The following is a 23609-nucleotide window of genomic DNA, read 5'->3' as shown; positions in this document are numbered from 1 at the left end:
GGGAGGGGAGAGTGTGTGGGGGTCCCTGTGCCCGGGTGAGGGGGGGTCTGTGCCCTCCCATCCTGTGCTGCCACCAGCGGGGGGGGGGTCTTGGGGTGCTGCCCCCTCCCCAAGCTGCTCATGTGGGGTGCAAGTGGGGGAGTGGAGGCTGTGCTGGGGGGTGAGTGGGGAGGGGGCATCCATCCTGGGGGCTGGGGTGCCATAGGGGGGACACCCACACCCCAGAAGGAGGTGCTGGGGGCCCCCCTGCTACACAGCATGGGGGGACAGGTCCTCGTCCTCGGTGGGGGGGCTGGGGCCCCCCAAAAGCGGTGGGTGGGGGGCGTCCCGGGCCAGCAGCAGCGCAAAGCCTGGGGGGAGAGCGGGGGTGAGATGGGGGGGTCGTGGGTGGGTCGGGGGGTCTGGGGGAGGTTGGGTGACTCGGGGGGTTTAGCGGGGAGTTTTGGGGTACCTGGCGTGGCCTTGTGCAGCACGAGGCTCTCGCTGGGCTCATCCCCCTGCAGAAAGTGGGAGCGACCTGAGGGGTCTCCACACCCCCAGCAGTGCCCGCCCCACTCACCGGGGGACCCCACCCCACCTCCCATCCTGCCCCCCACTCCATGCCCTCTCCAGTCCCATCCCGACCCCCAGAACCAGCCCCCAGGGCCGTGTGTTCCCCTCCTGCCCCCAGCCCCAAACCCTGCAGCCCCCACAGCCCCCACGCCCCCCATCACCCCCAGCCCCCCATCACCCCCAACCCCCATCTCAGCCCCCCACACTTCCCCCAGCCCCACATCATCCCCAGCCCCCCATCACCCCCAACCCCCATCTCAGCCCCCCACACTTCCCCCAGCCCCACATCACCCCCAGCCCCTCCCGTACCTGTCCTGGGGGGGGTCCCGGCTCCCAGGGGGCCTCCCAGCCGCCCCCCTCGTGCCCCCCGATTCCATTGCGCCCCAAATCCTGGGGGTCCTGCACCGGGCTGGGGGGGCTGGGGTTGGGCGGGGGGGGCCTGGCTGGGGGTATTGGGGACCCCTCCCGCGGGCTGGGGACTTCCTCAGCCAGTGGCCCCAGAGACTCCCATGCTGGGGGGCTGGGGAAGGGGGGAGTGCCCGGGGGAGACCCCTCCTCATCCCGGGGGGGCCTGGGGGGAGACCCCAAGCTGGGAGTGCTGGGAGGAGGGAGGGGCTCTACCCCATAAGTGCTTTCAGAAGACCCCAACCCAGAGGGGCTGGGAGGGACCCCTATCCGGGGGGGGCTGGGAGGGGGCCCAGGCATGGCAGGGGGGGACCCGGACCTGTTGGTGGCAAAATTGGGGGTCCCCAGGGTGGCGGAGGGAGGGGTCCCCGTTCCCATGGGGCTGGAGGGGGCCCCAGTGGTGCCACATCGGTGGGTGCCCATCCCCACAGGGCTGGGGGGGCTCCTCGGGGTGGCAGAGGGAGGGGTCCCTGTCCCCACAGGACTGGTGGCATGGGGGGACCCTGCTCGGGCTGGGCTGGAGGGCGTCCCCAGGGTGCCACATTGTGGAGTCCCTGTCCCCACAGGGCTGATGGGGGTCCTGGTGGTGGCAGAGGGAGGGGCCCCTGTCCCCACAGGGCTGATGGGGGTCCTGGTGGTGGCACACTGCGGGGTCCCTGTCCCCACAGGACTGGTGGCATGGGGGGACCCTGCTCGGGCTGGGCTGGGGGGCGTCCCCAGAGTGGCCGAGGGAGGGGTGCCCCTCCCCATGGGGCTGGCGGGGGTCCCTGTGGTGGCACCCTGGGGTGTCCCTGTCCCCGCGGGGCCGGGGGGCAGTGGCGGCGGCGGCCGGAGGGGGCTGGGGGGCGATGCTCCCCTGGGGGCTCCCGGCGGGGGGGTCCGGAGGGGCTCCGGGCGGCGGAAGATGAAGGCGGATTCCGTCAGGCTGCGCTGGTACCGCAGGAAGGGCCGGCGGGCACCTGGCGGGGACGGGGGGTCAGCAGCGACCCCCAGAGCCCCCCTTGCCCCCCAACCCTCCCCTGACACCTACCGGGGGCGCCGCCGGGCAGGGCGGATGTGGACGTGGACCCCGAGCGCTCCCGCTGCCGAAAGAATTCCCGGGGGTTCTGGGTGCGTTGGGACACCAGGATGGCGGCTTCCTGTGGGACCGGGGGTCAGCGGGGGCGGCACCGCGGCAGGGCCGGTGGCCCCGTGGCCCGGGGGCAGGGAGGGACCCGGTCCCGGCACTCACAGCCGCCGTCCCGCTGACCCCGGTACGACCCCCGCGCTCCCGCTCGGCCGCCTCCTGCTCCCGCTGCTGCTGCTCCTGCGGGACGGGACAGCGATGGGAAACGTGGATCCCTCAGGGTGGATCCCGGATCCCTTGAGATGGAGCCCTGGACGCCCTGGGAGAGAGCCCTCACACCTCCCAGGTTACACCCCCACCCCGGATCCCCCATCCACTGATGGAGCCCCTCGATCCTGCAGGATGGACACCCCGGATCCCCTGGCATGAGCCCCTTCAGACCCCCCAGGACACACGCCCAGAACTCCCTGGGATGAGAATCCCTGAATCCCCTGGGACTGAGCCCCGGGATGGAACCCCCTGAATCCCCCTGGGATGGGACTCCCTGGGATGAGTGCCCTGGATCCTGCTGGGATGGAGCCCCTGCATCTCCCAGGACAGACCCCCTCGATCCCCCTGGGACCCTCCATTGCAGCCCCCTTCCCGCTCACCCATCGCTCCTGCTCCTTCCTCCGCTCCTCCGCGTCCAGCCGCGCCTGCTCCTGCCTGCGGGGCCGGGAGTTGGGGGGTCAGGGAGGGGTTACAGGGATGGGACACCAGGATAGGACAAGGGACAGGGATGGGACAGAGATGGGAAACACCAGTGGGATGTGGGGACCGGGACACGGGGATGGGACAGGGATGGGGACACGGGGCTGGGACAGGGTTGGAGCCCAGCGTTGCCCCTCACCGGCGCTCCTCGATGAGCCGCTCCCGCTCCTGCAGCCGCCGCTCCCGCTCGGCCGCCTGCAGCCGCTCCTCCTCCATGCGCTCCCGCTCCCAGCGCCGCCGCTGCTCCCGCTCCCGCTGCCGCTCCTGCTCCTTCCGCTGCTGCTCCTCGCGCTGCGCACGCACCGGGATCAGCGCCGGGATCGGCACCGGGAGCTGAACCGGGAGCTCACCCTCCCGGCCACCAGGAGAGGCACCAGGATCCCGCAAGCACCGGGAACCGGGACGGGGACCCGCCAAACTTCACGTGGGACACTCCCAGCCTCGGCACCAGGACCAGAACCGGGACCCCACCGACCTCCCCAGCAGCACCGGCACTAGAACCCCCTCGGTCCCGGCACTGGGACTGTGATCCCCACTGGTGTCAGCAGTGGGACCCCCACAGACCCCGGCTCTGGGACCCCACAGCACCCCAGACCGGGACTGGGACCCCCACCGGGACCGGGACCTCCACCAAGCTGGGCACTGGGATCCCTGGTCTCAGCCCCTGCCAACCCCAGCCCGAGGCAGCAGCCGTGACCCCATCCCCTGGATACCGGGGGATAGTGGGGAGCCCCCAGCCCTTCCCCAGCCCCCTGACCCCTCACCTCCGCCTGTTCCCAGAAGGAATCGCGCTGGGTGCGCTGCAGCTCCAGTGCGGGGTTGGTCTTGCGGTAGTTGGTTCCCTGGGGAGCACAGGGGGTCAGGGTGGGACCCCCGACACCCCCTGCCCAGAGACCTCCGGGAAGGGCGAGCAAGCACCCATCGCCCCCCAGGTGCCCTCCCCATCGCCGCAGGGCCATGGCCGCAGCGGGACCCCCACTCACCACCAGCTCCGGGGGGTCCTGGGGGGTCCTCCTGGGAGGGCGAGGGGCGGGGGGCTCCAGCTGGGCCAGCACCCGGCGCAGCCCCTCCAGCGTCACCTCCTCGGAGCGGCGGGCGCTGATCACGGCCGTGGCCTCCTGCCACCGGGACGGGACGGGACCGTGTCACCCCTCCCACGGCCCGGCCCCCGCGCGGGTCCGCGCTCCCCGGGGAATCTGGGCACCATTCCCTGGGACGCGTCAGATGTGGGGCCGGATCCAGATGTGGGGCCGGATCCAGATGTGGGGCCGGATCCAGACCCCGGACCCACACAGATCACCGGAAGCTGTTCCGGGGGATGGGGGCGGGCGGGACCCCCCCGTCAGGACGGGCTGGGGGGGGGCAGGGATCCCAACCACAGCTCCGGCACGGCGGCCAAGACTGGGAGCACTGGGAAAGCGGCGGCTGAGTCAGCAGCGCCAGGAATGCGCCGGGCACAGGCAAAGGTCGGGCCGGCGGGATGGGGGGGACGGGGCGGGCAGGAATGGGGAACACAGCGGGGCGGGGACCCCGACACTCCCCCCCGGCACCCCCCGAGGGCGGCGCGCCCCTCACTCACCCTGAAGAAGCTCCGGACGGCCGGCAGGTGCCCGGCGCACGCCGCCCGCTGCGGTTCCGGCACCTTTTCCCCCACCTGGCACCGCACGCATTGCTCAGCCCGGGGGGTCCCGCCCGGGAGTCCCCCCGAGCCGTCCCCCCGCACTCACCCAGCTGATGAGGACGATCCTGGGGGTGCCGGAGGCGGGATCGGGGACCCGGCACAGCCCGTACATGACGCTGGCCGCAGAGAATTTCCCAGCGAGCTCATCCGGCCCCCCGGCTGTAAGGAGGGGGGTCAGAGGGGGTGCGGGGGAACTCGGGGGACCCCCCAATACTCCCCGGCAGCGTCGCTCCCGGTACCTCCGGAATCCAGGAGCTTGAGGTCGTGGTGCTTCTCATAGCCAAAGACGGCCCTGGGGGGAGAAGGGGGGGCAGGGTGGGGGTCAGGGTGGGGGGGTCAGAGCGGGTGTCACATAAAGTGGGGGACCTGCCAGGCTTGGGCACCCCCCGTGTACCCCCGTGCCACCAGCTCGGGATGAATTCATGGAAATGCCGCCGGCAGCATCCGCCCCCGGGACAATGGGAATGTGGGAAGCGCCGGAGCGGCACGGCCTCCCCAGCGACCCCCCCACCGCGCGGCGGTGCCGGGACCCCCGACCGGCCCTGGGAGCGCTCAGGGGGCCCCGTCCCGGCGGGAGCCTCCCCTCCGGGCATTGCCAGCGGCTCTGCCCCTCTTTGTTCCCGGGTGGCTCCGGTTCGGGGCGCACGCGGTTCGGGGCTGGGCACGGCTCCGGCAGCGCGCGTGGGGCACGTCACGCGTGTCACGGCATGTCGCGACAGGCTGCGGCGCCACATGGCGGGACAGAGCCCGGCACGCGGCCGGGCGGGCGCCGGGAGGAGCCGGCGCTGGAGCGGGTCCAGCCGCGCTCCGGGGGCAGAGGGCAATGCCCCGGTGGCCGCGGTGACGGGCGGTCCCGTGACGCCGGGGGGCTGCGAGGCCGATGAGCCCCGGGGCCGTCGCCCCCCTCTCCGGCATGGCGGTTTTGGGGGACAGCGGCTCCGGCCCCCCGGCACCGAACTAGGATCAGCCCGGGACCCCCAGCCCTGGACCGTCCCCGGACCCGCGCCCCCCCGGTGCAGCCGGGCAGAACCCCCCCTTACCGCACCCCGGGGTGCTCCCCGTTCCCGCAATCCCCCCCGGGCCCGACCTGCCCCCGCCCCGGGCGCGGCGCCGCTCCCAGCCCGGCGGCACCGGGAGGGACCGGGCGGGACGGGGCGAGACCGGGTGAGACTCCCGGTTCCCAGCGCGGCGGCGCGTAGGGATCAGTCCCGGGACCCCCCCGTGGACCGGCACCCCAAGGCCCGGTGCGCCGCGGAGCCCCCGTCACGGCGCCGGTAACGGTGCCTCTCGGCCCGCCCCCGACGCCCTGGCCCGTGCCGGTGCCTGTTCCTGCTTCCCGGTCCTGTGCCCGGTGCCTGTCCCAGTGCCCGTTCCCAGTCTTGGTCCCCTCTTCCGTTCCCGTCCCAGCTCCCGGTTCCCTGTGCCGGCTCCTCATTCCCTGTGCCCTGTTCCCGGTCTTCCCTTCCGTCCCCATTCCCGGTCTCCATTCCCGGCTCCCGTTCCCTCTCACGGTGTTCCCCGCCCTCCCATTCTCACCAGTCGGTCCCAGCCCGGGGGTTCCCCACGTCCTCCCGCGCCGCCAGCAGCGCCAGCCGGTACCGCTCCAGCCCCGGCCCCGCCATCCCGATGCCGGGGCCGATCCCGATGCCGGGGCCGATCCCGATCCCGGGCCCGCCGCCGCCGCCCTGCTCCCGCCCCTCCCTCCCCTGCCACCCCCCCGGCACTTTCCACCGCCCACGGGCGGCACCGGGCGGGGCGGGGGCGGGAGCGGCCGGGAGGCACCGGCACGGGCCGGGGGGCGCTGGGAGCGCTGGGACGTGGGGCCGGGCCCGGGTCCCGCACCGGGACAGGGACCCGTACTGGGATGAGGGTCCCTGGGCTGGGATGAGGGTCCCTGTGCCGGGATGAGGGTCCCTGTACTGGGATGAGGGTCCCATACTGGGATGAGGGTCCCTGTACTGGGATGGGGGTCCCGTACTGGGATGGGGGTCCCTGTACTGGGATGGGGGTCCGGTACTGGGATGAGGGTCCCTGTACTCGGATGAGGGTCCCTGTACTGGGATGAGGGTCCCTGTGCCAGGATGAGGGTCCTGTACTGGGATGGGGGTCCGGTACTGGGATGAGGGTCCCTGTACTCGGATGAGGGTCCCTGTGCCAGGATGAGGGTCCTGTACTGGGATGAGGGTCCCATACTGGGATGAGGGTCCCTGTACTGGGATGGGGGTCCCTGTACCAGGATGAGGGTCCCTGTGCCGGGATGAGGGTGCTGTGCCAGGTTCCCATTCCAGGACACGGATGCAGGTTCCAGGATCCCACGCTGGAACGCGTGGGGAGGTCCCAGGACCCCACAGCAGGACACGAATGTCACACCAGGATGTGGGGCAGCTCCCAGGGGCCCACGCTGGGACCTGTGCCCCAGTCCAGCACTGGAATGCGGCTGCCGTGCCAGGATCCCACAGCAGGATGAGGATCCCACACTGGGGTGCTGGGCTGGGATCCTGGGCTGGGATCAGATCCCACACTGGAATGTGGGTGCTGGGCTGGGATCCTGGGCTGGGATGAGATCCCACACTGGAATGTGGGTGCTGGGCTGGGATCCCGGGCTGGGATGAGATCCCACACTGGAATGTGGGTGCTGGGCTGGGATCCCGGGCTGGGATGAGATCCCACACTGGAATGTGGGTGCTGGGCTGGGATCTTGGGCTGGGATCCGGCTGCTGTGCCAGATCCAGCACAGGACCAAGGAGGGGGGTGTGTCCCCCTTCCCTCATCTGTCCCCTCTGTCCTTTCCTCCGTCCCTGGAGCCTCTCCTGCCATTCCCTGTTTACCCCAGGAAATGGGATTTGGGGGGCTGGGGGAGTCACCAGGACCCCCTCGACCATGAAGGTGGTGGCGGGGGGGTCTCGGGGACATTGCCAGCCCCGTATGTGGCCCGGCCCGTCCCCACACGGCTCCTGTCCCAGAGCCTCTCCCATCGTTCCCTTATTTGGGCACCGCGACTGAAAAATCCCAAATCCCCGGGGAGGAAAAAAATGCTGGAAAATGGGATCTGGGGCCCAGCGACACGCCCAGCCTGCGTGTGTCCTGGGGCCGCTGGTGTGACTGGCAGTGCTGCTGTCACTGGTTTCACTGGTGTTGCTGGTGTCACTGGTGTTGCTGGTGTCACTGGTGTCACTGGTGTCACTGGTGTCACTGGTGTCACTGGTGTCACTTTTTACTGGTGTCACTCTTGCTGGTGTCACTGGTTGTACTGGTTTTGCTGGTACCACTGGTGTCACTGGTTTTACTGGTGTCACTGCTGTCATTGCTGTCACCGCTGTCACCGCTGTCTCTGCTGTCACTGCTGTCACTGACGTCACTGGTTTTGCTGGTGTAACCAGTGTTGCTGGTTTTACTGGTGACACTGGTTTGACTGGTGCCAGCGGGGTTGTAGGTGTCACCGGTTTCCCTGGCGTGTGCCACTACCGTCACTGGTGCCACTGATGCCACTGTCGCTTCAGTCACAGGTGCCGCTGGTGTCGCTGGTGTCGCTGCTGTCACTGGTGTCACTGCTGTCACCTCTGTCACGGGTATGGCTGCTGTCACTGCTGTCACCGCTGTCACTGCTGTCGCTGCTGTCACTGGTGTCGCTATTGTCACTGGTATCGCTGCTATCGGTGGTATCGCTGCTGTCGCTGCTATCGCGACCCCGGCCCCCCCCCCCGCCCTCCCAATGTGGGCGTGGCCTCATGGGGGCGTGTCCATTGACCCCGCCCCGTGGGCGTGGCCGTTACTGGGTGGGCGGGGCCCTGAGGGGGCCGTGCCGTCACGTGGCGGCGCGGCGCCCCCTGGCGGCGCTCCTTTGTCCGCGCGCGGGGCGGGGGCCGCGGGGGGCGGGGCCCGGGCGGGCGGTGCCGCGCGTGATTGGCGGGGCGGGGCGGGGCGTGCCGCAGCGGCGCGCGCTGATTGGTTCCGGGGCTGGGTGGGGCGGGGCGGGCGGGGCGGGGGTCGGTAACGGGCCGGGGCCGGGCGGGGGGCGCTGAGCGGGGCCGCTCCGCTGCCCGGGGCCCCCCGCGCCCCCATGGACCCCGACGTGGACTACGAGCGCCCCAACGTCGAGACCATCAAGTGCGTGGTGGTGGGCGACAACGCGGTGGGCAAGACGCGGCTGATCTGCGCCCGCGCCTGCAACGCCACGCTGAGCCAGTACCGGCTGCTGGCCACACACGTGCCCACCGTGTGGGCCATCGACCAGTACCGCGTCTGCCAGGAGGTGAGGGCGGGGGGCACCGCCGGGCACGCCCGGACACCGAGATGGGGAACAGCGGCAGGGGCGTTACCGGGGGACACCGCGCTGCGCCGGGCACTGAGGGGAACCGGGCCGGGGGGGGGGGAGAACCAGGGGGTACCGAGCACTCGGAGCGCCCGGTACCACAAGCAACACCGGGGGGAGAACGGGGAGGGGGTAGCGGGGGCATACCGGGGTGGTACTGGTGGTTGCAGGCAGGGCGGTGGGTGATGGTGCCGTTCCCGGTGCCATTCCCGGTGCCGACAGGTGCTGGAGCGCTCCCGGGATGTGGTGGACGAGGTCAGCGTTTCCCTGCGCCTCTGGGACACCTTCGGGGACCACCACAAGGACCGGCGCTTCGCCTATGGCAGGTGGGACCGCGGCCCGCCACCGGAACCCCACCCCCTACCACCACCACCCGGACCCCCGCCACCGGCACCCCCGGACCCCCACCGCCACCCCCGCTCCTGTCACCGGCAGCCCAGCCCCACCCCCCGCACCCCGGCCGCAAGCCCTGCCCATCCCGGGATGCACAGAGCCAAAAGAGCCCCTTGGGTTCCTGCCAGCGCCCAGGCAGCAGCTCCGGCACCCCAAACCCTCGGGGAAGGCCGGGACAGCCCTCATCTCCCTCCGGGGACAGCTCTGGGGGCACCCTGACCCCAACCCTGTGCTCCCCGCAGCCCCCGCCCCGAGCAGGGACCACCCGGCTGCTCACGGCCCCTCCGGAGCCGTGGGTGGGGGGCGGCTCCAGGGGGGCTATTGTGGTGCGGGAACTCTTCCCGTGGGCGCTGGCCTGGCCGAAGGAGGGGCCCCCCAGACCTCCCGTGGCCCTCCGGTTGTAAACAGCCGGTCCTCGTGGCCGCCGGCACGTCCGGGCTCTTATCGCCGCCGCCCCGCGCCAGCCCCGCGGCACCTCTAATCTCCCCGCGGCACGGCGGGGCCCGCGGCTGGGGAGCCCCGGGATTGGGGGGGCCGGGGGGGCCGGGTCCCCGTGGCCCGCGGTGGCCCCGGGGCTGGCCGGGGGCCTCGGGGGGGCCGGTGGCGGCTATCTTGGTCTGGAACACGGGCCCGGCTCCAGCGGCGCCTCCCGGTCACGTCCCGTCCCGGCGCGGACTAAAAACAACCCGGGCCCGTGGCCACGCGGCTGCTCCGGGGACTTGGGGGTAGTGGCACCCACCCTGTGTCCCCTGGCGCACTCCCGTGTCCCCTGGTATCCCCCCTTTGTCCCCTGGCACCTCATACCCCCTGAGTCAGGGCCGGGATGGCAGGGGCCGACCCACGGTGGGCGTGGGGGTGGGACCGGCGACAGCAGGCGTGGTCTGTCCCTGGTGCCGGGGGCTGGCACCCACCCAGCCACCCCCCTGGGACCCCCCCCAGGGGTGCTCAGGGGCTGGGACCACCACGGTGCCCACCCGAGCTGGGGCAGACCGTGACGGTGGTGACCTGAAGCCAGGTCCCGTCGGGTCCCTGCCCCTGTCATGGGGGCAGGTCATGGAGTTCCCAGGGGATCCCCACGGCTGTGGGGCTCTCAGGGGGTTCCTGAGGCTCCTGGGGGATTTCCAGGCTGGGGACAGTGCCCGGTGTTCTGGGGCGGGGCTGGGACCCGGCTGCCGCCCGAGCAGGGCGTGTTTGGGGACGCCGAGTGACAGCGGGTGGCAGCGGGGCAGTGCTGCCCTCCCGCTCCTGCTCCTCCCCGCAGGTCGGACGTGGTGGTGCTCTGCTTCTCGCTGGCGAACCCCAACTCTCTGCGACACGTGAAGACCATGTGGTACCCCGAGATCAAGCACTTCTGTCCCCGCACGCCCATCGTGCTGGTGGGCTGCCAGCTGGACCTGCGCTACGCTGACCTGGACGCCGTCAACCGCGCGCGCCGGCCGCTGGCCAAGTGAGCCCCCAGAGCGTCAACCCCAGCTCCACGGGGACAGGGACACCCCAGTGGGTCATCACCAGGACCACCCCAGTCCCATAAAAGTGGGGACCCCACCCTCTGCTGCTGTGGGGACCCCCAGTTTTGCCAGCAGCAGGGCAGGGTGTGTCGTCCCCCGGGGGTTTGGTCCCCCTGTGGGTCAGGGTCTTCTGGCAGCACTTGTGGGGTAGAACCTCTGTCCCAATCAGCGCTCCTGGGTTGGGGCCTCCCCTCCAGGCCCCCCTGGCACCCCACAGTAGGGAGGGGCCACCCTCCCAGCACCTCCTGGGTTGGGGATGAGGCCTTCCAGCATCCTTGGAACGAGGAGGGGCTGCCCTGGACCCCCTCCTGAGCCCCCTGCCTTGTCTATGCCCCGCAGGCCCATCAAGCCCTCGGACATCCTGCCGCCGGAGCGGGGGCACGAGGTGGCCCAGGAGCTGGGGGTGCCCTACTACGAGACCAGCGTGGTGGCCCAGTTCGGGGTCAAGGACGTGTTCGACAATGCCATCCGTGCCGCGCTCGTGTCCCGCCGCCACCTGCAGTTCTGGAAGTCCCACCTGCGCAAGATGCAGCGCCCGCTGCTGCAGGCGCCCTTCCTGCCCCCCAAGCCCCCCCCGCCCCTCATCCAGGTGCCTGATGCTCCCCCCGGCCTGGGGGGCGGCCCGGCCGCGCTGTTCCAAGCCCCGCTCTGCGCCGACGTCGTCTTCCAGCTGCAGGGCGGCCACCGCGTCTTCGCCCACCGCGTCTACCTGGCCACCGCCTGCTCCCGCTTCTACGACCTCTTCACGCTGGAGACCTCCAGCGAGGGGGAAGGGGGGGCCCGTGACCTGTCATCGTGGGGCCGCGGCTTCCTGAGCCTGCGCTGGGAGCCGGTGGCCGACCCGGTGGCGGGGCGGGAGCGGCGGATGGCGGTGGTGGCCATGGACCGCGGCGTGCGGCCGGAGCCGCTCCGCGCCGTGCTGGAGTATCTGTACACGGGCAGGCTGGAGCGGCCCCACGGCGACCTGCGGCAGGTGGGTGCCGTGGCCGAGCTGCTGGAGGTGTTCGACCTGCGCATGATGGTGGCCAACGAGCTCAACCAGGAGAGCTTCATGAACCAGGAGATCACCAAGGCCTTCCACGTGCGCCGCGCCAACCGCGTCAAGGAGTGCCTGGCCAAGGGCGTCTTCGCAGGTACGGGGGGAAGGAAGGTGGCCACCATCCCCTCCAGATGGTGGCCCCTTCTCGTGGTGCCAGGGCTGTGGTCACTCTGAGCCCCTCCCGCCACTGAGGTGTTTGGAGTCTGGGGTCCTGGAGCCCCTGCCCCAGTCAGTCATGGAGGTGCTGCTGGGGTGGTGGCAGTTCTGGGCTGTGATGGCCAAAGGGGTGGCAGTGGTGTCTGAGGGGTGGCTGTCCCCACAGAAGGGATGTCCAAGGGATCCTTGTCCCCAAGGCAGTGGTGTCTGAGGGGTGGCTGTCCCCACAGAAGGGATGTCCAAGGGATCCTTGTCCCCAAGGCAGTGGTGTCTGAGGGGTGGCTGTCCCCATGGAAGGGATGTCCAAGGGATCCTTGTCCCCAAGGCAGTGGTGTCTGAGGGTGGCTGTCCCCACGGAAGGAAGGTCTGAGGATTCTCGTCCCCATGACAGTGGTGGTCAAGGGGTGGCTGTCCCTGGCCTGCAGTGTCCGAGGGGCGGCTGCCCCTGGGCTGAGGGGGACAGGAGATATCTGAGGGGTGGCTGTCCCCCCCTGAGCTGTCCCCTGTCCCCAGACGTGGTGTTCCGTGTGGATGACGGCGCCGTGCCGGCGCACAAGCCGCTGCTCATCGCCGGCTGCGACTGGATGAGGGCCATGTTCCGGGGGGGATTCCGCGAGAGCTACGCCGACGAGGTGGGGGCCAGCAGGGGACCTGTGGGGCAGGGTGGGCATCCTCGGTTGGGGCCAGGGGGCTGCTCAGACCCCCTGGCCTGGGGGGACAGGTGTCCTACTTCCCTCGTGCAGAGGAGAGAGCGAGGCGCTGCACTGGGTCAGATCTGTGCTGGGTTGTGGGGCTGTTCCAGGGCTGGAGGTGCTGTGCCAGCTCAGGCACTGCCAGGAGGGTCCCCCTTTCCCCCAGCCCCCTTTGGGAGTGGCTCTGAGCTCCCCCCGATCCCACAGGTGTCCCTGCCGGGCACCAACTGCGCCTGCCTCCGCGCCGTCCTCGACTTCCTCTACACGGGGGTCTTCACCCCCACGCCCGACCTGGACGCCATGGAGCTGCTCATCCTCACGGACCGGCTGTGCCTGCCGCGGCTGCAGGCGCTCACCGGTGAGACCCCCCTCCCTCCCCGCGGCCCCTGACGTCACCTGCCAATACCCTGCCGGTGCCGCGGGGACGGATCGATCGTCCCCGGGTGTCATTCGCCGTCCTTATGTAAGCGCGGGGGGGCCCGGGGGGTGTCCCCGCTGTGTGACCCCCCCATGTCCCCCTCCCCCAGAGCAATACGCCGTGGACGAGCTGCTGCGAGCCTTCATGCAGCGCGTGGAGATCGACGAGCAGGTCATCATCTACCTGGAGATGACGCAGGTACGGGGGGCTGCGGGGCACGGAGACCCCCTTTGGGGGGGCACAGAGACTCCCAGGTGACGGGGTGACCCCTCCCCAAATCCTCCTTCCCCCCCAGTTCCACAATGCCCGGCAGCTGGCGGCGTGGTGCCTGCACTACATCTGCACCAACTACAACCGCGTGTGCCGCCGCTTCCCCCGCGAGATGAAGTTCATGTCCCCAGGTACGGGGCGGGCGCGGGGCGGGGACGGGGGGCACGGGGATGGGAGGATCCCCGCCGTGCCCTGAGCCCCCCCGGGATGTCCCCGCAGAGAACCAGGCGCACTTTGAGCGGCACCGCTGGCCCCCGGTGTGGTACCTGAAGGAGGAGGATCTGTACCTGCGCTCCAAGAAGGAGCGGGAGCGCGAGGAGCAGCTGCAGCGCAAGCAGCACCCCCGCAGCAAGTGGTGCTTCTGGCGGCCCTCACCCCCCGTGGCCTGAGCGGGGGGCTCGGGGAGGGCACTGGGGGGCTCGGGGGGGCTGGGAGCCCCTGTGCTGAGCAGGGAGTTCGGCCCCGGGATCCCCACGTAGGGCTGGGGGGCTCAGCTGGGCTGGGGGTCCCTGTGGTGAGTGGGGGGCTCGGGGCTGGGCTGGGGTCTCTGTGCCAAGCAGGGGGCTCAGGCTTGGGGCTCCCATTATGAGCTGAGGGTCTCAGCCTTGTGACCCCCACACTTATCTGGGGGGCTCAGCTGGGCTGGGGGTCCCTGTGTGGAGTGAGGGGCTTGGGGCTGGGGCTTTTCTAAAGGGCTGGGGGGCTCGGCTGGGCTGGGGGTCCCTGTGTTGAGTGGGGGGCTTGGGCCCAGGGCTCCCATGCAGGGCTGAGGGGCTCAGGCTCAGGACCCCCATCCTCAGCTCCAGGGATCCCACACTGAACGGAGGGGTTGGACCCTGAGACCCCCACCCTGGGCTGGGGGGGCTGTGCCCAGGGGTCCCCCATGCTGAGCCAGGGAGCTTGGCCCCAGGACCGCCACCCTGGGCTGTGACTCTCAGGCCTGGGACCCCACCACCACTGAGCCAGGGGGCTTGGCAGGGGTGGGGGTCCCCCAAGGGCTTGTTTACCCCCCACCCCGGCTGTTTACAGGCTCTGCCGGTCCCACCGTGCCTTTCCCCGGCGCGGGGGGGCCGTGCCGAGCCCCCTCCCCCCGGCAGGGCCCCCCCGCCCCGGCCAACGCTGGTGCTACCTCTGACCGAGCAGTATTTGGGGCTGGGAGTGTGCAGGGAGCGGGGCTCTGCCGCTCCCCCTTTCTTTTCTGGGGGTCCCCACCCCCGTAGGGCTCTCTGGTGCTGTATTTCCTCCCCCCGTGAGGCGGGGGGGGCAAGCTGTGAGCAGGGCAGGGCGGGCGGGGGAGGGCGCGGGGAGGGGTCCCTGGGTGCTTGTGTGGCTGCGAGAGCCCCCGGCTCATCTCTGTGCCTTGGACAGGCCCCGGCTGTGTCCCGGGGGGGATCACTGTCCCTGTGCCGGGGCAGTGGCATTGTCCCTGTCCCCGGGCTGTGTCCCGGGAGGGATCACTGTCCCTGTCCGGGGCAGTGGCATTGTCCCTGTCCCCGGGCTGTGTCCCGGGAGGGATCACTGTCCCTGTCCGGGGCAGTGGCATTGTCCCTGTCCCTGGAGCCCGGGGGGGATCACTGTCCCTGTCCCGGGGCGTGGCATTGTCCCTGTCCCCAGGCTGTGTCCCGGGAGGGATCACTGTCCCTGTCCCGGGGAGGGTGGCATTGTCCCTGTCCCCGGGCTGTGTCCCCGGGCTGAACTGCACAACCATTTTTACACTTTTTTACCCCAGGAGCACAGCGGCCCCCCCGGTGTCGGGGCCCCTCCCCGGGCCGGAGCGGGGCCGCCCCCACCTCAGCAGCGGCTGTTTTAACCTTTAATAACATTTAATAAAGCTTTTTGTAACACAGCCCGACTCTGCTGGGCCCCCCAACATCCGAGACCCCCCCATGCAGGGAGGATGACACGGGGGGGCTTCACTGGGGTGTATTTATTGAGGGGGGGTTACAGAGCACATGGGGGGCGATCAGAAGTGGGGGAGCCTGACCCACACACTGGGGGAGCACGAGTGGGACATACAGGGTGGGGTCATTTATGGGTGGGGTCCCCCCACCTTAGGGCCTGTCCCAGGCTGAGCCCCCCCGGCTCCAGGGCTGGGCCCCCATTCCCCCCTCCCGGCCTTGCAGGGCCCTGGGAGCAGAGCCTGGGGTCACCTCAGCTCCCATGGGGGGGTCAGGGACAGTCAGGGGGCCTGGAGGGGACCTGGGGACATCCCTGGGGTCACCTCAGCTCCCATGGGGGGGGTCAGGGACAGTCAGAGGGCCTGGAGGGGACCTGGGGACATCCCTGGGGTCACCTCAGCTCCCATGGGGGGGTCAGGGACAGTCAGGGGGCCTGGAGGGGACCTGGGGACATCCCTGGGGTCCAGCTGCAGCTGCTGTATCCAGCCCCGGAGCACAGCTGGGGCCTCAAACATCTGGCCAGCGGCCATGGGACTGCAGCATCCCATGGGGATCGGGGATCCTGAGTCGGGTTGGGATGCAGGATCCACCCCGGGACGCTGGGCTGGGCTCGGGGCTCTCCCGGCCGGAGCAGCAGGTAGCACAGGTTTGCCGGGATCCTCCCGTCTGAGCCAGGTCTGTTCCCAGCCACGCCACCCTCCGGGAAGGGCGGGAAGCCACGGGAGGATCCCGGAGACGCTGGGAGCCACGGGAGGATCCCCTCGGGGTGGTGGAGCTGGGGCAGCTCCCAGCCCTCGGGAGGGCTTTGGGCAGGGGGGGATCCTGGCTGGGCTCCCCCCACATGGAGCCGGAGGGGTCTGTGCTCACCCCTCACCCACGGCCGCGCTGCCGGAGCGTCCCGGCGTTCCCAGCAGTGTTCCCGGTGTTCCCGGCAGCCCCGGCTCAGGCGGGGCCGTAGCAGAGGATCTCGCTCAGGTCGTAGCCGGTGACAGCGAAGGTGTCCCCGGCAGGGTCACAGAAGCGGGCGCCACAAACCTGCGTGTCCGTCACACACTCGGCGTGGCAGTGCTGGATCTGTGGCAGGAGTGCATCCACACGGAATCCCACGATTTCCACGTCCCCATCCCAGGCCTCCACTCCCCACGGAGCAGCCGTGGCTCCAAGTCCCGTGTCCGTGTCCCAGGCCCCGACTCACCTCAATGTCGTCGGTGTCCGCGCTCCTGCTGAGCTTCCAGACGTGGACAAAGGAATCCTCTGCACCCGACAGCAGCTGCAGGGGAGCGGGGCACCGTGGGGACACCATGGAGTGCTGTGGTGGCAGTGCCACGGGCCAGGGTGGGACACAGGTGGGACACAGGGGCGGGACGTGCGACGGGAGGCCAGGCTGGGATTCCAGGGTGGAATGCCAGCTGGGATGTCGGGGTGGGACACAGGCTGGGATACGGGGCAGGATGTTGGTGTGGGAGGCTGAGTGTGAGGCCAGATGTGACACCAGGTGTGACACCAGATGTGACCCCAGGTGTGACACCAGATGTGACCCCAGGTGTGACACCAGATGTGACCCCAGGTGTGACGCCAGCTGTGACCCCAGGTGTGACCCCAGGTGTGAGGCCAAGTGTGACCCCAGCTGTGACACCAGCTGTGACCCCAGCTGTGACACCGGCCCCGTGCCCTCCGTACCTTGCCGGTGAGCGGTGCCAGGTCGAGCGCGTAGATCCAGCGGGCGTGGGCGCCCACCTGGGCGCGGATCCGCCCCGAGCCCGCCTCCCACAGCCGGATCTGCCCGTTCCCGTAGCCCGCGGCCACGATCCCGTTCCACAGCGCCACCGAGGAGCAGGTGCAGCTGGACAGGGGCCGCGTGTCACCAACGCTGGGGCGTCCCTCCCTCATGTCCAGCACCCTGCGGGATCCCCACGGCTCACCCAGATCCCGGGATCTTCCCCAGCAGGGTGAACTCCTCCCCGGTGCTCCAGAGGCAGAGGGTCCCGGAGTCATCGGCTGTCACCAGGTCCCCAGCCCCGTCCTGTGGGCAGAGGTGGCTCAGGGGCACTGTCCCCAGCTCTGGGGTGGCACCGGCCCTGCCCCGGCTCCGGGGCTGCCCCGGGGCAGCAGGACAGGCTGGAACAGCTCCCGCAGTGCTGACGGATCCGGGCCGGAGCGGGGCCGGGAGCGCCCACGGGCGGCTCCGTCGGAACTCGTCCGTGTCTGCCCGCGCTGCCACGCCGAGGGAGCATTTCGAGGAAGAACAGGAGCACCCCTCCCTCCGTGAGGATTCCCGGCTCCTCCCGGCCCTGGGAATGTCCCAGTGCAGCCCTGGGAACGCTCCCGGAGCAAAGTGCAGGGGGTGTGTGAGGGGCCGGGCAGCGGGAGGTGACACAGCAGCTCCGTGTCCCCACGGTGACACAGCAACTCGGGAATGGCTTCTGGGGGATGAATTCCTCGGGGATGCCAGAGCAAGGAAAGTTCAGTGACTCATCGGGGAAAGTGCTGAGTGGGAGGAAAGGGCTGGGGAGTCTGCAGGGACCTGCCCTGTCAGCTTCCAGTGCCTAAGGAGGTTCCAGGAGAGACAGGAGGAACTTGGGACAAAGGACGGAGTGACAGAACAAGGGGGAATGGCTTCCCACCAGAGAAGGGGAGATTTGGGTGGGATTTGGGGAAGAAATCCTTCCTTGTGAGGGTGGGGAGGCCCTGGCACAGGGAGCACAGAGAAGCTGTGGCTGCTCCTGGATCCCTGGCAGTGCCCAAGGCCAGGCTGGACGGGGTTTGTGGAAGGTGTCCCTGATGAGATTTGGGGTCCCCCACCCTCCCCCATACCGGGGCCTGGCCCTGCTCGGCCACGATGTCGGTGATGGGGTCCCGGTGCTGCTCCAGGACCTCGCTCAGCGTCACGTTGGTCCCCTTGGGGGGGATGTCGAACACCAGCACGGCCCCAGAGGACGTCCCTGCGGGGTGAGGGGTCAGCAGGGCCGGGCCGCCCCGGGGCAGCGCCCTCCCCGCGGCCCCGGCTCACCCACGCAGACGAAGCGGCCGCCGGCCGCGGAGATGCCTCGGGCGAACACGGAATGTGCTGGAAGGGAACAGGTCTGTGTCAGCCGTGGGCAGAGACTGGAATTGGGGACAGGAATTGGGGTCACAGCCAAATCCTGGCTCGGGTTTGGGCCCGTCACAAGATACTGAGGTGTTGGTGTTCGGGGAATGGAGCTGGGGAGGGTCTGGGGCACCGGGAGCGGCTGAGGGGGCTGGAAAGGGGCTCAGCCTGGAGAAAAGGGGGATCAGGGGGGGCCTTGTGGCTCTGCACAACTCCTGACTGGAGGGAACAGCCGGGGACAAGGGACAGGATGAGAGGGAACAGCCCCAAGCTGTGCCGGGGGAGTTTTAGGTTGGATATTGGGAAAATTCCTTCATGGAAAGGGCAAGAATTTCCACCCTGGCAGGAGTGGAGGCCCCATCCCTGGGGGGATTTACCAGCCCTGTGGATGTGGCACTTGGGGACATGGTCAGGGGTGGCCTGGGCAGTGCTGGGGGTTGGGGGCTCCCTGAGGGATTCACCTGCCGGGTGCTCCGGGACGTGCAGTGCGTGCCAGAACACCATGGTGGAGCCGTCAGAGTCGTACATCTGCCATGGAGGGACAGGCTGGGACACCCCGGGGGGCACGGGGGGACCCCCAGGACCCCCGGACCCTCCCAGCCTCACCTGGACCCCGCGCTGGGATGTGAGCACCAGCAGCACCCGCGACGGGAGCTCGCACCAGGCGGCCTGCGAGGGACAGGGCGGGCACTGCAGGGCCCCAAAAACCCCTCCAAACCCACCTCTGCTCCTGGAGCCCCCCCAAAACCCCCTCCTGGAGCCCCCAAACCCTCCTCCTGGAGCTCCCCAAACTCCCACCCCTGGAACAGGAGCCTCAAAATCCCCCCCTGGAGTCCCCCAAGCTCCTACCCCTGGAGTAGGAGCCCCCAAATCTCCCCCTGGAGCCTCCCAAACCCTCCTCCTCGAACAGGAGCCCCCAGATCCCCCCCTGGAGCCCCCCAACCCCTCTCCTGGGGTGCCCTCCCCCTGCCCCAGGTGTGTTTGGTGTTCCCACAGGTGAGCTCGAGGGCTCGGGGACCCCCCCAGAGTCCCCCAGACCCCTCAGGGAGCTCCTGTGTGCCCTCCCCACCGTCTGGCACTGCAGGATCCCGGGTCCCCCTGCCCCGTTTCGGTGCCAGGGCCGTGTCCCACCCCTGCCCGGTGCTGGGCAGAGCCAGCCAAGGCTCTGCCCTTGTTCCCCGCCCCTCACCTGTGTGAGCAGGGGGGTGCTGAGGGCCGAGCCCCCTCCCCGCGCCTGCAGCTGCCGGGGGGGCCCCTCGCTGCCCAGCAGGCTGAGGGTGGTGCCGTGCACGGCCCCGAAGGCCGGGGCCCGGGCCGGGGCGCACAGCACGGCCAGGTTGTTGTACAGCGCCGAGCTGCTGCTCCGCAGGGGCAGGCTCCGCTCCCGGCGGTACGGCCTGGGCGGGGCACAGCGAACCGGGGCTGCGGCGGGCCCGGGGGGCAGCGGGGGCACAGCCGGGGCAGAGGGGCAGAACCAGGGGCAGATCCGGGGGGCAGATCCAGGGGAGCGGGGGCAGATCCAGGGGAGCGGGGCAGATCCAGGGGCAGATCCAGGGGCAGATCCAGGGAAGCGGGGGCAGATCCAGGGGGCAGATCCAGGGGCAGATCCAGGGAAGCGGGGGCAGATCCAGGGGCAGATCCAGGGGCAGATCCAGGGGGCAGATCCAGGGGGCAGATCCAGGGGAGCGGGGCAGATCCAGGGGCAGATCCAGGGGGCAGATCCAGGGGGCAGATCCAGGGGGCAGATCCAGGGGCAGATCCAGGGGAGCAGGGGCAGATCCAGGGGGCAGATCCAGGGGCAGATCCAGGGAAGCGGGGCAGATCCAGGGGCAGATCCAGGGAAGCAGGGGCAGATCCAGGGGGCAGATCCAGGGGCAGATCCAGGGGCAGATCCAGGGGAGCAGGGGCAGATCCAGGGGCAGATCCAGGGGGCAGATCCAGGGGGCAGATCCAGGGGGCAGATCCAGGGGAGCGGGGCAGATCCAGGGGCAGATCCAGGGAAGCAGGGGCAGATCCAGGGGGCAGATCCAGGGGGCAGATCCAGGGGAGCGGGGCAGATCCAGGGGCAGATCCAGGGAAGCAGGGGCAGATCCAGGGGCAGATCCAGGGGCAGATCCAGGGGGCAGATCCAGGGGGCAGATCCAGGAGAGCGGGGCAGATCCAGGGGCAGATCCAGGGAAGCAGGGGCAGATCCAGGGGGCAGATCCAGGGGCAGATCCAGGGGCAGATCCAGGGGCAGATCCAGGGGCAGATCCAGGGGGCAGATCCAGGGGCAGATCCAGGGGAGCAGGGGCAGATCCAGGGGCAGATCCAGGGGGCAGATCCAGGGAAGCGGGGGCAGATCCAGGGGAGCGGGGGCAGATCCACCCCGGGACCCCCACACCCCCCTGCCCAAGCTGCTCTGCCAGGGACCCCCCTCAGCCCCACCTCCCGGCCCAGCCCCACCTCCCGAGCCCCCCGCCCTCCCCGAGCCCCCGGCCCTGCCCGTGCCGCCCTCCCCGACGCCCGTTTCCCCCTCAGTGTCCCCCAGTCCCGCCCGGTTTCCCCTCTCCCCCTCCCCGCTCACCCGGTGCTCGCCGCCGCCATGGAGACGCGTCGCGGCGTGATGACGCAAGCGGGCGGCGCGCGGTGATTACGTCACGTTGCCGTGGAGCCCGGGACGCCAAAAGGGGGCGGGATGGCCGAGGTGGGACTGGGGGAACTGGGCGGGACTGGGGGAACTGGGCGGACCTGGGGGAACCGGGGGGCGGCGAAGCGGGGCCAAGGGGGCCGGTGTTGGCTGGGAGGAGAGGGGGGATGTGGGGGTTGGGGTGTACCAGGATATACTGGGGTATACTGGAGTCTACTGGGATGTACTGGGATGAGCTGGGGGGCCATGCTGGGGTGTGTTGGGACGTACTGGGATGTACTGGGATGAGCTGGGATGAGCTGGGGGGCCATGCTGGGGTGGGTTGGGACGTACTGGGATGTACTGGGCTGCATTGGGGTGTACTGGGATGTACTGGGGTATATTGGAGTATACTGGGGTATACTGGGACGTATTGGAGTATACTGGGATATACTGTGGTAAGCTGGTGGCACCATTCTGGGGTGGGCTGGGATGTACTGGGATGAGATGAGGGGCCATGCTAGGGCAGACTGGGATGTACTGGGGTGTACTGGGATGTGCTAGGATGTACTGTGCTATACTGGGGTGTACTGGGATGTGCTAGGATGTACTGGGCTATACTGGGATGTACTGGGATGAGCTGGGGTATACTGGAGTATACTGGGGTATACTGGGATGGGATGGGCTGTACTGGGATGTACTGGAATGTGCTGGGATGTACTGAGATGAGCTGGGGGGCCATGCTAGGATGGACTGGGCTATACTGGGCTATACTGGGATGTACTGGGATGAGCTGAGGTAAACGTGGGTCTCTCCCCGCGCAGAAAGGGAAATCCCACGGCACCGGCGCCAAATCAAGGCTGGACAAATCCCGGGAGCCCAGCCGAGCACAGGGCCGACAGTCCAAGAAGCCGTCCCACAAAACCCATCGCCCCACGCCGTCCCCGGACGCGGTGTCCCCGCCGCCGGAGCCCCTGGACGTGGGGTCCATCCTGGAGGATCTCCTGGACCGGGTGCTGGCCGAGCACGTGGTGGCCACGGCGGCGCGGCAGGTGAGGGCCCCGGTGTCCCCGCTGTCTCCGCTGTCTCCGCTGTCTCCGCTGTCTCCGCTGTCTCCGCTGTCCCCGCGGGACGGGGCGGGCCGGGGGCCGGGGCGGGGTCTCAGCGCTGTCCCCACAGCGGGTCCCCTTCGCGGTGGCGCGGGCGCGGGACGCCGTCCTGTTTGTCACCGAGTGGGAGTTCCTGGTGCGGGACGAGGGGGACCCGGACTGCGAGGGGGACTCGGACCCCGAACGAGACGGAGTGTGGGGAGAGGACGAGGAGCCGCAAAGATGCCCCTGCGACTGCTGGGTGCTGTGCGACGAGGACTGTCTGTCCCTGGAAAAGGTGGGACGTTCCCCGACCCCCCGGGACCCGCCCAGGCCGTGGGACTGGCGGTGTCACCCACACCGGGTCCCCTCTGTCCCCGGACCAGGGCCCGTCCGAGGAGCTCCCCGCGGCAGCCGAGGCTGGAGCTCCGCTCGAGGGTCCCGGAGATGTCTCCGACGCTGTCCCCGTCCTGGCTGTCCCTCTGTCCCCAGACCAGGGCCCGTCCGAGGATCTCGTTGTGACAGCCAAGGCTGGAGCTCCGCTCGTGTGTCCCAGCGAGGTTCCCGACGCTGTCCCCGTCCTGGCTGTCCCTCTGCCCCCGGACCAGGTGAGACGTGCCCCGATCCCTCTTCCGAGACCCCTCGGGCTGAGCCCCAGCGGCTCCGGGGCCATGGCACACCTGCTGTCACCCACACCGGGTCCCTTTTGTCCCCCGGGCAGGTCCCGGCTGCAGCAGCCGCAGCTTCTCCCGCTCAGGTTCTCGGCGCTGACACCGTGCCCGTGCCAGGGCCAGCCCTCCGGGAGCCGCCCATCGCTCCCCAGCCCCCGGAGAGGGGTCGCCAGCTCTCTCGGGCCCCCGGGAGGGGCAGCATCCCCGCCCAGACCCCCAGGAGGGGGAGCCGACCCTCCCGGCCCCCGGCGCCCCGGCCGGCCCCGCCGGACGCTCCCCGAGCCCGGTCTCCGCTCCCGTCCGCGCCCTCGGAAGCCCCGGCGCAGGCAGGGCAGGAGGGCACGGCGAAGCTCGGCCACCAAGTGCCACCTCCGCCATCCTCCCCCTGCCCCGGCGCGGCCCCGGTGCAGCCGCGCAGAGCCTCCCGCGGCACCGGGCTGCCCCGGCTGGCCGCCCGCCGCCTCGCCGCCCGCTGGGTGCTGCCCGAGGTGAGGGTGAAGGACGTGACCGGCGACCCCGAGCGGGCGCGCTCGGAAGCGTCGCGGTCCCGGCTGGTCCCCTCGGGGTTCCTGCAGGTGCTCCCGGGCCCGGGGCGGGCCCGCAGGGCCGCGGTGCAGCTCTGTGACCCGTGGCTGGCCTCGGCTCGGCTGGCGCCCGGTGTCACCGTGCGCTGGGGCCGCAGCGAGCGGCGCGGGCCGCCCCCGCCGGGGCACGGCGAGGACCTGCAGGATGAGGAGGCGCTGAGGAGGGCGGAGCAGGAGCTGAAGCCCATCCTGGCCTACCCCGTGTGCCGGCTCTCGGACTACGGGGAATGAGAGGAGCAGCTGGAAACCCCCGGGAATGCGGCAGCTCCCGGTGCTGCCCCAGCTCCGGGTGACCCCCGGCCCTTGAGAGCTCCGGGGCACGGCGCCCCCGGAGCTCGGAGCCCTTTGAAAAGAACAGAAGGAAATAAAAACCCCTTAAATGAGTTTTCCTCACCCGGCCACCGCTGCCGGGCCGGGAGCACCGGGCGCT

The 23609-nt window shown here is 70.3% G+C and overlaps 4 protein-coding genes across 5 annotated transcripts; 2 read left to right on the top strand and 2 right to left on the bottom strand.

Annotated features, from left to right (window-relative positions):
* Nucleotides 1-149: 149 nt before the first annotated feature.
* Nucleotides 150-6151, bottom strand: LOC134552588 (drebrin-like). Its single transcript, XM_063401315.1, has 13 exons — nucleotides 5991-6151; nucleotides 4694-4746; nucleotides 4501-4613; nucleotides 4353-4427; nucleotides 3757-3891; nucleotides 3538-3615; nucleotides 2913-3064; nucleotides 2674-2728; nucleotides 2189-2263; nucleotides 1988-2096; nucleotides 862-1916; nucleotides 452-497; nucleotides 150-350 (listed from the first exon to the last, which is right to left on the bottom strand). The coding sequence occupies exons 1-13, from the start codon at nucleotides 6074-6076 to the stop codon at nucleotides 250-252; spliced, it is 2133 nt and encodes a 710-aa protein (XP_063257385.1). The 5' UTR covers nucleotides 6077-6151; the 3' UTR covers nucleotides 150-249.
* Nucleotides 6152-8433: 2282 nt separating this feature from the next.
* On the top strand, nucleotides 8434-13689 carry LOC134552590 (rho-related BTB domain-containing protein 2-like). The gene is made up of 9 exons (XM_063401316.1): nucleotides 8434-8706; nucleotides 8989-9092; nucleotides 10421-10606; nucleotides 11007-11800; nucleotides 12376-12494; nucleotides 12762-12912; nucleotides 13082-13170; nucleotides 13268-13373; nucleotides 13462-13689. The coding sequence occupies exons 1-9, from the start codon at nucleotides 8515-8517 to the stop codon at nucleotides 13629-13631; spliced, it is 1911 nt and encodes a 636-aa protein (XP_063257386.1). The 5' UTR covers nucleotides 8434-8514; the 3' UTR covers nucleotides 13632-13689.
* A 1476-nt stretch (nucleotides 13690-15165) lies between these two features.
* On the bottom strand, nucleotides 15166-20876 carry WDR54 (WD repeat domain 54). Its single transcript, XM_063401314.1, has 10 exons — nucleotides 20795-20876; nucleotides 19418-19625; nucleotides 18835-18897; nucleotides 18690-18756; nucleotides 18151-18207; nucleotides 17955-18082; nucleotides 17063-17163; nucleotides 16821-16983; nucleotides 16336-16410; nucleotides 15166-16214 (listed from the first exon to the last, which is right to left on the bottom strand). The coding sequence occupies exons 1-10, from the start codon at nucleotides 20812-20814 to the stop codon at nucleotides 16083-16085; spliced, it is 1014 nt and encodes a 337-aa protein (XP_063257384.1). The 5' UTR covers nucleotides 20815-20876; the 3' UTR covers nucleotides 15166-16082.
* Nucleotides 20817-23562, top strand: C7H2orf81 (chromosome 7 C2orf81 homolog). Of its 2 annotated transcripts, none has more exons than XM_063401309.1 (5): nucleotides 20817-20914; nucleotides 21661-21888; nucleotides 22016-22222; nucleotides 22311-22532; nucleotides 22646-23562. In XM_063401309.1, exons 1-5 carry the CDS (start codon nucleotides 20906-20908, stop codon nucleotides 23408-23410), a joined length of 1431 nt encoding a protein of 476 aa, XP_063257379.1. In that variant the 5' UTR covers nucleotides 20817-20905; the 3' UTR covers nucleotides 23411-23562. The 2 variants fall into 2 exon arrangements, with proteins under 2 accessions (XP_063257379.1, XP_063257378.1); XM_063401308.1 differs by lacking the exon at nucleotides 20817-20914 and adding an exon at nucleotides 21127-21294.
* Nucleotides 23563-23609: the final 47 nt, after the last annotated feature.

This window comes from Prinia subflava, chromosome 7 (genome assembly GCF_021018805.1).
Source record: "Prinia subflava isolate CZ2003 ecotype Zambia chromosome 7, Cam_Psub_1.2, whole genome shotgun sequence".
Lineage (NCBI taxonomy): Eukaryota > Metazoa > Chordata > Aves > Passeriformes > Cisticolidae > Prinia > Prinia subflava.
Note: the sequence above shows the minus strand (reverse complement) of the source record. Positions and strands in the feature narration are given on the sequence as shown.

What these genes read in the sequence shown, in the direction of transcription:
- LOC134552588 (XM_063401315.1), bottom strand. Translation starts at nt 6,076, where the DNA reads ATGGCGGGGCCGGGGCTGGAGCGGTACCGGCTGGCGCTGCTGGCGGCG. An exon ending in CCCCGGGCTGGGACCGACTG is followed by an intron (nt 4,747 to 5,990) that starts GTGAGAATGGGA and finishes TTCTCCCCCCAG; the next exon opens with GGCCGTCTTTGGCTATGAGA. An exon ending in CGGGACCCCCCCCAGGACAG is followed by an intron (nt 498 to 861) that starts GTACGGGAGGGG and finishes CACTTTCTGCAG; the next exon opens with GGGGATGAGCCCAGCGAGAG.
- LOC134552590 (XM_063401316.1), top strand. Translation starts at nt 8,515, where the DNA reads ATGGACCCCGACGTGGACTACGAGCGCCCCAACGTCGAGACCATCAAG. An exon ending in CGGCGCTTCGCCTATGGCAG is followed by an intron (nt 9,093 to 10,420) that starts GTGGGACCGCGG and finishes TCCTCCCCGCAG; the next exon opens with GTCGGACGTGGTGGTGCTCT. An exon ending in GCGGCTGCAGGCGCTCACCG is followed by an intron (nt 12,913 to 13,081) that starts GTGAGACCCCCC and finishes CCCCTCCCCCAG; the next exon opens with AGCAATACGCCGTGGACGAG.
- WDR54 (XM_063401314.1), bottom strand. Translation starts at nt 20,814, where the DNA reads ATGGCGGCGGCGAGCACCGG. An exon ending in CATCCCAGCGCGGGGTCCAG is followed by an intron (nt 18,757 to 18,834) that starts GTGAGGCTGGGA and finishes CCTCCATGGCAG; the next exon opens with ATGTACGACTCTGACGGCTC. An exon ending in CGGACACCGACGACATTGAG is followed by an intron (nt 16,215 to 16,335) that starts GTGAGTCGGGGC and finishes CTCCTGCCACAG; the next exon opens with ATCCAGCACTGCCACGCCGA.
- C7H2orf81 (XM_063401308.1), top strand. Translation starts at nt 21,142, where the DNA reads ATGAGCTGGGATGAGCTGGGGGGCCATGCTGGGGTGGGTTGGGACGTA. An exon ending in TGGCCACGGCGGCGCGGCAG is followed by an intron (nt 21,889 to 22,015) that starts GTGAGGGCCCCG and finishes CTGTCCCCACAG; the next exon opens with CGGGTCCCCTTCGCGGTGGC. An exon ending in TCCCTCTGCCCCCGGACCAG is followed by an intron (nt 22,533 to 22,645) that starts GTGAGACGTGCC and finishes TCCCCCGGGCAG; the next exon opens with GTCCCGGCTGCAGCAGCCGC.